We start from the raw sequence: 11,834 nt of genomic DNA on the forward strand, positions 1-11,834 counted from the left end.
AAAAAAAAACCTACTCTGTAGAAAAGTTAGTATTTTTATGCATACAATAGCTGATACCCGCGACTTCATCTGCGTAGCTTACTACCTTTCAATACTATTGAAGCTAAAACAACTGCAGCTTTGATAAAATTAAGAACAATTTCCTATATTCGGTAGAAATATATGGATGTAGCTCTGCTGCAGTAAATTTTGAAGAGAATCGATTCTCCTGTTCATGTTAACAAATGTTCATAATAACTACTAGTTGAAAACAGTAGTAGGGTTTTAACTACGAAAAAAAATATTAAAAAAAAAATTTACATGTTATAAAGAATAAATTTCACCAAAATTTAAATCTTTTATTTTTATTTTATTTTTTTCTTTTGACGAAGTTCAAAATGTGGTCATTTAAATCTCAAACCTTATAATCGAAATTTGTAGAAAAAATTCGCGTTTACAATTTTATATTCAATTTTAGCACAATATTTTGTAAGTTTGAGTTAGCTCTAAAATCCCGTAGATTTTTGTGAAGTTTTTTTTACTGGCGATGCTATGCATTTTCTTTCATACAAAAAATTTTCGATTTTTTTTTAAATGGGAGAAAATAATCAACACTCACAACAACAACAAAAAATCTCACAAATCTCGTTAATTTTTGGGCTAATCCAAACTACATAACCGATTATTGCTGCGACTTCCGATTAAAAAGTTTGAAGTTTTGATGACCACTTTTTGAACTTTTTCGAGTTATTATAAATCTTGTAAAAGTATAGAAAAAGATAAACTAAAACTAAAAATAATTGTTGAAAACTTGAACCGCTAAATCGTTTATAGTTATCGGTATTCAGTATACGTTTTTAATTTCATCTAAATCTTATTATAAATAAGGATTTTTAATGTAAAAGTATTTCTCATCGCACCTGCAGCATACATTTCTAATAACATCAAAATCAGACCCTGAATACGAATTTTATGAATAACCCGACTCTAGCGCCAACTAGCGGATCCACTTTTCTTAAAAATATTTCTAATCACACCAGCAGTGTATTTTTTTAATCTCATCAAAACCGGACATAGACGAGAAATACACTCGGAGGTTTGCCATTGCCCGCCGAGGGGCGATCGTTGTTAAGAAAAAAAAAAACCTTTTTTATATATTTTTTTTGCGATGTTGATTAGACCGGGACTTGAATCCGGGCCCTGCGGAGTGGTAGCGCGCACTGCTAACCACAACACCACAGCAGCCATAGAATACAAAAATATTTATAAAAAGGTACTGCTGCCATGACAACTGAAGCTTGTGATAATTTTTATATATTTTAAATTTAAAATGTTCTTAGGTTACTTAACCAATTGTTTGGTTAATGTATGTACACAATACTTCCAGAGTAAAATATGAGCATCATGAGCATCCTCCAAATTTATACTTAGAAACGTAAGGTCTGGTACCAGCACTTCTTTCAGCAAGAGAAAAAAATGTTGGAAGGTACCGCAAAGCCTATCTTGGAAAATTTTTTCTTGGACCACTCTAATGTACATACATATGTATGTATATCTCTTTTAGCCAGTTTCACGAAAGCAATTTAAGTTGAAAATTATAAGTTTTTATTTGAATTTTATTTGATTTTTTATATAATTTTTTACTTAAACTGCTGGCGAAACCGGCTGTAAAAGAAACATGGAAATTTGCGAATATTTCAAGAATATTATTTTGCCATTAGTGTTATTTAAATAAAATTCGTAATAACTTTAAACGTAAACTGCAGTTAAGGCTCGATGGAACTGGACTACAAAGCTACACTTAAGATAAATTTTGTACAACAAAATTTTTTGGGAGCGAGAACACCATCAATGGAAAATCAGATCTAATTTCGAGGGCAGGAAAATACTTAGTTGTATTATAGTGCATTTTTTTTTTGTGAGTTCGAGTTAAACTAGAAAACAGTGTTAAATTTAAAGTTCAGTACGAAATCCAATCGGTTAAAAAGTTTTAGGTATAGATTTAAATATACATATATTTTTTTAGATGTTATATTTTAAAGAATTCTTAAGAAATTTCTGTTAAAAGTATAAATTTAACACCAGTAGATTAAGAAATTAATTACCCATTAGTATTAGTGTAGGGTGATCTCCGTATGTGAGAAATGAGAGAGTGCTCCCTGAAGCCCTAATAGAGAGCAATAATATGGATTTTGCGGTTTTATACTCCATATTATTCGCTTACGAGCCAAACGGGAGATCTCTCAAACGAACGATAAAAGAATGCCTTTTGAGGCACAATTTGAGAGTAATAAGCGAGATGCGAGAATGTCAGACATTTTCCGCTTAGGGAGCTGCNCAGTACGCTCATACACATAAGTATAGGGAACAATGGGAAGTAATCGTAGATAAGATCGCAAGGGAGTACTCACTGAGCAACCGTACGATGCACCCAAGCGCTACTGGGTATTCTCATTTGATTTTTTTTTGTTTGTCTTTCTTTGAAAGTATTTTTCCTTGTTCGTATTTTGCACGTAAAGATGAAGATGTATCTATATTTATTACTATTATTAGAGACATGTTTTTATACCTATAGTACGTCAGTAAATTGGAAAGATATTTATATAAATAAACAACAGCAAACGGTTTGTGTATCTAGTTTTTAAGCTTATGTTAAATGGTAAAATATGTGAATGTCATATATGTATGTGAAAGGAAATGTATGTAAAATTATATACATGTAATCATAATGATTGTGCATGGATATGTAAACACACATACATACATGCATACATATTTATGTAGTTATATTGAAAAGCTCAACTTTCCCTATCAATTGTCAGCAACGATTAAAATTACTTTACAAATTAATTAAAATTACTTTCACTTGCTATTCTTAAGAAAGAAAGCTGATTAATGTTAAAAAATACATTGTATGCAGAAATGGCTAAATTTGAAATACATACAAACATAATTTATTTGAAACAAATAATTATTTACTTGCGTTTTGTTGTTTCTTACCTAGTGAACTATCGCACCAGAGGTTCCCAAACTTATTTTTCTCGTAGACCCGTTTCAAAGCTTAACTGGTTTCGGTGGACCCCCTTATGCTCATTTCTAACATATTCACAAAGCTAATCAAAAACGTGAAGATTAAATCTAACGATGTAATCTTGCATCGCGGGTGAATTCCAAAACTAAATTCTATCTGCACTTTTTACAAAGATCATCGGTGATATTAATACTGACCTTGTATAACGCTTGACAGAAGAACTTGCTATCAAATTGTAAAGTAGCGACAATTTTCGGATCGCTATCGCACTTTTTGATGCATGATATAAATGTTTTTGCGTCAAAAAGTGCTATAACGATTCGAAAATTGTAGCTAACTGGTTTCAGAATCTTCGCCCAGGTCCTGTACTTCTCAGATCTTCTGGACGATCGTCACATGACCTGGGCGATAAATTCGTTCAAACAATTAAAGTCGCCGCGGACCGATGTCATCATACCTGCGCAGCTGCGAAGGGATCTGAAGCTGTCGTGCAATTGGTTGTATCCTATTTATGCGAACTGCGTTAGACCGGGTACATCCCCAAGGCTTGGAGGGTAGTCAGTGTTGCGTTCAGCCTGAAGGCCGGAAAAGGCGTACGTGTTTCCCCTAGGTATTTTAGGCCACTCATTCCGCCCTATGTTGAATATCGTCATCGGCAGTAAAAGTGACGATACGGCCATCGGCAGCCATGTTACTGATGCGCTGACGATCGTCGACGATAACGATGACGACGGGCGGAATATCTCTTTGTTTTTGCTTAAAACTCTAGAGAGACTGATAGAGAGGAGAGCATACATTGGTAAGGTGGTCAGAGGAACCTTTCTTGCATAAAGATTATGAGTAGGGCCCCTACTTCTACGATATTGAGGGGGCCTTCAACAATGTCACTCCAGAAACAACAGTCAAGCATATTCATAATCCGGGTGTTGAACCCCACCTAATAAGGCGTACTACCGCGGACAGAACTTTCGCGGCAGAGTGGGGACGCGCCTGCACTCAGCGCAGAGTCATTAGAAGCACTCCACAACGTGATGTGCTCTCTCCCCTGCTCCGGATTTCGGTTGTAAACGACGTTCTGGAGAAACTGGAAAAAGTGGGCTGTCGGGTGATCGCCTATGTGACGATGTGGAAATTTTAGAATTTTAGTTAAGGGACGATTTCTAGACACCTTTTTTGATCTGGCTCAAGGTTACCTGAACTAGATAACTTGGTGGGCGATCAACGGCGGCTGCCTAACATTGAGGTAAGGTAAGAAAGCTGTCGGTTGCCCTAAGTAAATACGTAGGCAAAACTTTTAAAAGGTTGAGTGTAAACATACATAGTTTGCACGATAGAAGAAAACCATTTTTTGGGACAAACGAAATCACCTTTTATGGTAACAGAAAGCTAAAAGGGCACGCCTCGGTTCTAGTAATGTATTTTAATCTACACTTATTTTTTTTAATGTCAGTTAGGCTACTCTTGTTCTCAAGGCCTCATATATAAATTTAATTATTGGATGTACATACATATATCGCTCATTAATTTTTTATTTGATTTGCTTTTGCAGCTGTAACGTAGACATACATATATGTACAATTAAGATTAGTTTTACATACTAAATTAAGATAAGTAATTTGACTCTGACACTTTTGGTAAGTTACATATTTGTACCATAATGCTTAGGTACTATATGTATAAACACACATAATTAAAAAATTGCTTTCATTTCCTTAGCACAATATCTTATTATACGTATGCACATATGTAGCTACATATCTATCGTAGTTTCTTTGATAATAATCACATTTTATTGAGCTCATCACAAAGTCTATCTAAATACCACGCTACCGTTAAGTAATCATGCTGGTAAAGCATTTACATAAATTTCTTTAGTCAATATTCATAGCCTAAAGTATTTTTCACTTATGTAATATGTAAATATTAGCATATAATATATGAAGAATATCAAAGTTCATTTCAATAATTTTTATAATAAGTAATAAATATTTTGTTAAACATTTAATATATTGTATTAAGGCAGTGTCACACGATTGGTACATTTGTACAGATTTGTACAGTTTTTATATGGGGCTTTTGGTAAAAAATAAAAAAATTGGCACCACAATATTTTTTTGTAGTCACACGATTGGTACAGTACCGCGAACTTCTATTGAAAAATTGTTTTTCGTAATTGGGATAAACAAAACTATTTGTTCATTCACACAATTGGGATACAATTTGTAACAAATTTTGGGTAAATGCCTAATCGTGTGACACTGTCTTTACACTGGTTTACAGCCAAAATCATATATTCATATTTATTTCTAGGATATATTTAGGTCGCTGATACCGAATATATTCTTCGTTTTTTTTTCAGATTCGTTCTTGTTTGAGATTTATTATAAATTGTGCAATATTTCTATTGTAGAAATTGGATTATATTCTATTTTCTAATACCTTTTGGTATATATTTGTTTACACATAATATTTCTAAAGGGTTTTAAAGTTTTAAGTTCGGGTTGATGCCTTAGGAGGCTAAAATTGTCATCAAACCTTACTTTATCCAAACAAAAAAAATGAGCTCCTTTTGTTCTTGTTACAATTACTTAACATAGTGAAATTAAGTAAAGTTGCAAGGAAGACAAATATCCTTGTTGTGAGACACAAATGGAAGCAATCGTTAATAATCGTTTAGTCAGCATAAAAGACGGGCTGGGCTAGCAGCCATTACTTTGTACTTAGCTTTAGATTTAGATCATGCTGTACATACATATCTAAAATTATTGTTTCTTTACGGAGTGATGAGAAACCTCCATACATAGTAAAATCTTTTGCTGTGAATTTCTTTTAAAGGCTCTTTTTATTTAAGAATGTCACTAATTTTATGCTGTAGTAGATATTTTTAAAATTCAGTAGATGCTTATTCAGTTATCGGCAGACTTTTCTACAATACTGGATTTGAAAAGAAAATGAGTTAGGGCGTTTCAATATTAAGGTAACGATATGTATTTTGGAGCGCATTTTTGTCCTCCCTTGTCTGATTTGGTTTGTAGTTTTCTGTTATATACAGTTCATGCGCCCATATTTACATAAGCTTCCGTTCCTTAGGTTNTAGTGAGTTATCGGCATACTTTTCTACAATACTGGATTTGAAAAGAAAATGAGTTAGGGCGTTTCAATATTAAGGTAACGATATGTATTTTGGAGCGCATTTTTGTCCTCCCTTGTCTGATTTGGTTTATAGTTTTCTGTTATATACAGTTCATGCGCCCATATTTACATAAGCTTCCGTTCCTTAGGTGTTGGTAATTCCAATATTGGAGGATACTTTTTAGATCTGGAGTTACATACATACATATATATGAACAATAGTACATATATTCTGGCGGTTACACATTTTCCCACGCGTTTGGCCGAGCTTCTCCTCCGATTTGTGGCGTAAGCCCTTATGTTGTTACACAAATTTACGCCGCCTGCGAACTGTAAATAGTTTTTATGAAAAGCCTTCTCATGGCAGAAATAGACCGAGAAGCAACAGCTTTTAGAAAACAACTTTTTTTGTTGTCGCTGTGACCAAGAACGAACCTTGGTCCTACCCTGTGGAATTTCGCACCTCTAACCTTTCGGAGACGGCGGCTGTTAATAAACATATACATACAACTTGCAAAAAAACGAATGTTGCGTTCGGAATCAGCGGCCTAAATGGTGCTTAGAAGTATATACATACATACGTACCCTGCAGGCAAAAGTACCGATACTTGACATATGGACGTTTCCAGCGGAAAGTCTACCGCAGGAATTTATTTATGGACCAATTTGACTACTTTCTATAATATAGTATATTGGTGATGTTAGGCAGAAACGAGATATTTTCGAATAGCAGTATTTATAAACAGATCTAGTTCAGCATTTGGCATATGTAGTTGAAACACAATAGCACATAGCCATACAAAAAACAGACCCGCTAGGTGGCGCTTAAGTCAAAATTTAAAATACACTCGACGAAAAATTCGTGTTTAATTTGCGTTAAAACCCGTTTCAAAACAATAGGTCCATTCAATAACTTTTCCAGTAAGTAGTTACTCGCAGCGAGAGCGTAAGAAAAAATTAGAGAGCNATATATGAACAATAGTACATATATTCTGGCGGTTACACATTTTCCCACGCTTTTGGCCGAGCTTCTCCTCCGATTTGTGGCGTAAGCCCTTATGTGGTTACACAAATTTACGCCGCCTCCGAACGGTAAATAGTTTTTATGAAAAGCCTTCTCATGGCAGAAATAGACCGAGAAGCAACAGCTTTTAGTAAACAACTTTTTTTGTTGTCGCTGTGACCAAGAACGAACCTTGGTCCTACCCTGTGGAATTTCGCATCTCTAACCTCTCGGAGACGGCAGCTGTTAATAAACATATACATACAACTTACAAAAAAACGAATGTTGCGTTCGGAATCAGCGGCCTAAATAGTGCTTAGAAGTATATACATACATACATACATAAGAAAAAATTAGAGAGTAAAATTTAGAGCAAGAGAAAATTATCAGAAAAAGTTATTGAACGCGCAAGACTGGTAAAAACTTGCAACTTGCGCTATTTTGACACTTTCTGACGGTTAAGTTTTGGCGAACAATTTTTTTGGATTCGGAATAGTTCCCATCGTCATAAAAAAAAATATACATTCGATTTAAATTGAGTATCCATATTTTCATTTCGCTATTTATGTTTCATCAAATCATCCTCTTAAACACTTTGTTTACGTTTGAATTCGAAACATAACCGTACTTTTTGACTCCTGCAAATTCCTGCCAGTAAAATTTTTACTTGCAGGAATTTGCAGCTCTCTCGGATTGTTACGCTCTTGAATTCGCTCTATCTTGCAAATTTTTTTGGTTATCGAAAGCATTTTCAGTAAAAAGATGCAAGTACTAGCAACAATTCGTAACAATTTTCTGATATTGAATGGACCTAATCTTTACAAAAATTTATACAATGAAAATTTACGTTCCGTAACGTTACGTTAGATATTTTGGGGATAAAAAAACAGGAGAGATTTTTACATTTAAAAACTTTTAAAACTAACCTTAAAATTTCAAATTTTACTGCAAACATTTTATGCAAATAGTCTTGCCCAAGTCAAAATTCACGTCTGTGTTATTGAATATATGTATGTAAGTATTTCAAGTTGAATCACAATATTTATGTACATAAAATATCCGATTAATAACTTTTTCTTAAGTTTATATGTATCTTTATAACTTATATATACTATGCTAAATGTTTTACATAAGTATATAATATACACATACATATGTATGTATACCATATTTTGCGAAATATACATTACTAACTTTATTTCTACAAGTATATACGTGTAAATATGTTTGCGTTTTTTGTAATTCATATTTACTATTTTTTGGTCTCATACTATTTCTATCTATTGTACTTTAATCCAATAAGGTACGAACAGTTTCTAGTCACTAAATGACTTATGTTCATCAAATTCAATAACTTTTTTAATCATCTTAACCAATTCTTTGTAAAGAATACAATCTCTGCCGCGTGGTTTGCAAATTTCACGATGATCCAAGCGTATGCCGCACACATCACCAAAGCCAGGATCTGTCAATAATGCAAGGACAAGTTTATAAGAACCGACAATTAAATAAACAAATGAATTTAGGACAAAACTGTCAGCATTCCACACTTTATATATCCTACTCACCTGCCGAATCCACGCCCACAATGCGCAGATAGAGCACAGACATCAGCGTTAATGCAGTCTCCACAAAGCTAAACACCTCAATTTTAATATGACCCAAGTGATATAGACCCGCAAAGCGTCTATGCAAATCCAATAAATATTTGTTATCTGGAAATGAAAATATTAGTGGGTTTCTTATTTTTAGGACAACAAACGTGGCTCACTCACTTTTCTCAATATCCAGCATCTCGATGGATCGCGCTAGGAGCGGCGCCTTAATGCAAGCCAAATGAGAGCCACGATGCGGCACCGAATAGAAGAATACACCGCGTGAGGAACGCCATAAAGGCGCCACAGCCGGTCGTCCACTCTCCCATGCGTCGACAATGATTTGCTTAATAAACAGGCCACCCTTAGAATGGCCCACCCACACGATCGGCTGACCATACCCGATACGATGCTTGATCAGCAGCTCAGTCATTTCGCGTGCACGTTCAATTAGATTAGATCGTGGTTCCTTCTTTTTCCATAGTGGTCGCCACAAGTATTGATCGGTGGTGTAGTTAAGCGCTATGACACGAACACTAGGACAGTCTAGGGGCAGCCAATCAGCAGGCCAGCACTTGGAATAATTCGGATCATCGGAAGTGGGTTTGGTTGAATTTTTGAGCTTGCTGCCGCTGTTCGCCTGCTGTTGTGGCGGCTGCAAGTGTGGGGCATTGTCATTCGCAGCGCTTTCTTGCATCTTTTCGAACTCAGCCTGCAGTTGACGGCCATTGTCGTTCAGACGTAAGCGGAATGTGGGAAAACTGTATTCGATGCCATCACAGTTTTTTACATCTTGTGGTGCGCCACAAACATAGGAAATACTGAAAAATTTCAAAAGAATGAATTATAAATTTTTACATACGAACTTCATAATTACCGTACCCATTTCTTAATTCTTGTTCAGTTGCGTCGAAGAAACCATCATCCAAATCTTTAACTTCAGCATACTCCATTTGCTCTTGTGTTGCCCGCTGATTGGAGTCGCTGTGCGCGAATCGCGCGCGTTTTTGCTTGTGTGGTGGATGCAACAAGACCGCGCGTGAATGCTTTGGCCGTTTAGGTGGTCGTACTGGTGGTTTTGGTGGCCGTTCGAAACCTTCCGGTTGACGTTCGTTCTCCCATAATCCCTGCTTCCATGTATTTACCAAAGAACCATGCAGCCCGTGTATGAAGACAATGTCGGCGCGTATGGGCTCTCCTGGTGGCGGTTCTGCCAGCACCTTTAATGTACAGCATTTTGGCGCGGGCGTCTGTGGTATTGTGGTTTTTCGCTTGCTGGTAGAAAAAGCAGGCATCACTCCCGAAGGTTCGCGAAATGAAGGTGAAAGAAATGACATAGTAGGAGTGCTAGGCGTTTTTGTAGTCGGCGGCGGTGTAGATATTGGGGAGGTGGGAAACCAGGATATACTGTTAATAGACGGCGTATCTGGTAGACTTTCAATACCATCGGGGGACTTACGTATTTTGAGAAGCTTCAGAATTGGATCGATACGTTGAGAAACTGTAAAATGTAAAATGTTTATGAGTAAGAGTTTTTAATTGCGGCTAGATTTTTGGAGACTACGCTCCGAATGTGTACATAAAAATGTCTATTTGTTGTGGAACGTCAAAGAGCCACATATACATAGTTATCCGCGTAAGAAGCATGGTGCACTGAAATATACACCGGCCACATTAACCGTTTGACCCTGCGCCTTATTTATGCAAAACAAACTTTTACCAGAAATTAAAATTTTATTGAAATTTATTAGACTAATCTGTAGGAACCATGGGTATTGTCTTCACTAAAGCATCTAACAAACAAAAAAATATGTATATTGTGAAGAAAGGGCGTATAATAAATGAATGTAAATTAATTTTCTGTTTTTATCTTTCTCAACATCTTCTCGCTACAGCAAGTCATTTGCAATACCTATTGCCCTTACTCCAGAGGAAACCAAGACCTTTCATTTCACATCTCATCTTTTTCATGAAACGAACGGTGTGGATATATATTTTTTGAGACAGGCGGTAACCCTAAACCCCAAATATAAAACTTTATTGCATATCTCAAGGTAAACATTTTTAAATAGAAGGTAACCCCACTAGAAAAAATTAAAGTTTATTGCACATATATGTATGTATGTTCACTTAGTATCTCATATTTTAGTCCAACGAACTTTGAATATCTTGGAATCTTGAAAAAGATGGTACCCCTGCTCACAAATTAATAAATAGTAGTCAATCTCTTTCGTTTGACACCTATTTGAAAAGGATGGCAACCCCACTAACAAATGAATACATTAAGCTCTACCCAGAATTACAGCGGACGGCGCACAATGGGGCAAGAAAGATTGCTGTGGATAAATTAATTTTGAGAGCCCAAATGTGAACCGATTTCAAGTCTCTTTTTTTTAATAAGAGCACATTAAATTTACCGTCGATCTGTCTGTGGCGATTTTTTGAAAAATGAAAGAAAAAAAATTTTACGTTTGAATGCTTCCAATTTTTTGGCAAATACTTGACAGGAATTTTAAATGCCTACAATATTTAATAAACTATTAATTTTTTTTTCTTAATTTTTTAACATAAATAAATAAAAAACCAGAACTTTTTTAAAAGATAGCCACGGATAGATCGACGCGAAATTTAACTATGTTTTATTAAAAAAAAAAAAAGAAATTTGAAATCGGTTCATATTTGGGCTCTCAAAATTAATTTGTCCACAGCAACCTTTTTTGCCCACTGTACGGTGGTAAAGCGGTCGGCGGTAGGTGAACAGCTGTACAGTTGCTGCAGTGAATCCGTCAGAGTAAACACAATTGCAACGCACGACGGCTTTGACAACTGACTAATTTTGATTTGAAAATTAAATATTTTTGTTTGTTTGTGCGTGTGTGTAGATTTGCTGGAAATGAAAATGGATAAACTTGTGAAAATAATAAAAAAACAAGTGAGAGCAGCGCTGTCTTCGGCTATGCCGAAGGCTTCATACCTTTCATGAACATCTGCAAATTTTACTTTGACAGATTACTGCTTTTGAATACATCTGCATACATCGATAGAGGAGTTACATACTTATATAAAAAATCGCATCTAAACAATCAGAGGTATG

At 35.4% G+C, this 11,834-nt stretch overlaps 1 protein-coding gene and 1 long non-coding RNA gene across 2 annotated transcripts in view; one reads left to right on the top strand and one right to left on the bottom strand.

Annotated features, from left to right (window-relative positions):
* Positions 1-5,112: 5,112 nt before the first annotated feature.
* On the top strand, positions 5,113-6,995 carry LOC108377869 (uncharacterized). Its single transcript, XR_001849370.1, has 2 exons — positions 5,113-6,100; positions 6,292-6,995. It is a non-coding gene; the product is annotated as an uncharacterized LOC108377869 (long non-coding RNA).
* A 689-nt stretch (positions 6,996-7,684) lies between these two features.
* LOC108377868 (uncharacterized) overlaps positions 7,685-11,834 on the bottom strand; it is a 7,775-nt gene continuing 3,625 nt past the window's right edge. The window contains exons 3-6 of the mRNA XM_017634158.1: positions 9,623-10,241; positions 8,921-9,561; positions 8,714-8,860; positions 7,685-8,610 (exon numbers count right to left, since the gene is read on the bottom strand). Coding sequence (XP_017489647.1) covers positions 8,462-8,610; positions 8,714-8,860; positions 8,921-9,561; positions 9,623-10,241 — 1,556 coding nt within the window. The 3' untranslated portion in view covers positions 7,685-8,461. The remainder of the gene's footprint in view (positions 8,611-8,713; positions 8,861-8,920; positions 9,562-9,622; positions 10,242-11,834) is intronic.

This window comes from Rhagoletis zephyria, unplaced genomic scaffold, assembly GCF_001687245.7.
Source record: "Rhagoletis zephyria isolate East Lansing unplaced genomic scaffold, Rhagoletis_zephyria_1.1 Rzeph_scaffold_12868, whole genome shotgun sequence".
Taxonomy (NCBI): domain Eukaryota; kingdom Metazoa; phylum Arthropoda; class Insecta; order Diptera; family Tephritidae; genus Rhagoletis; species Rhagoletis zephyria.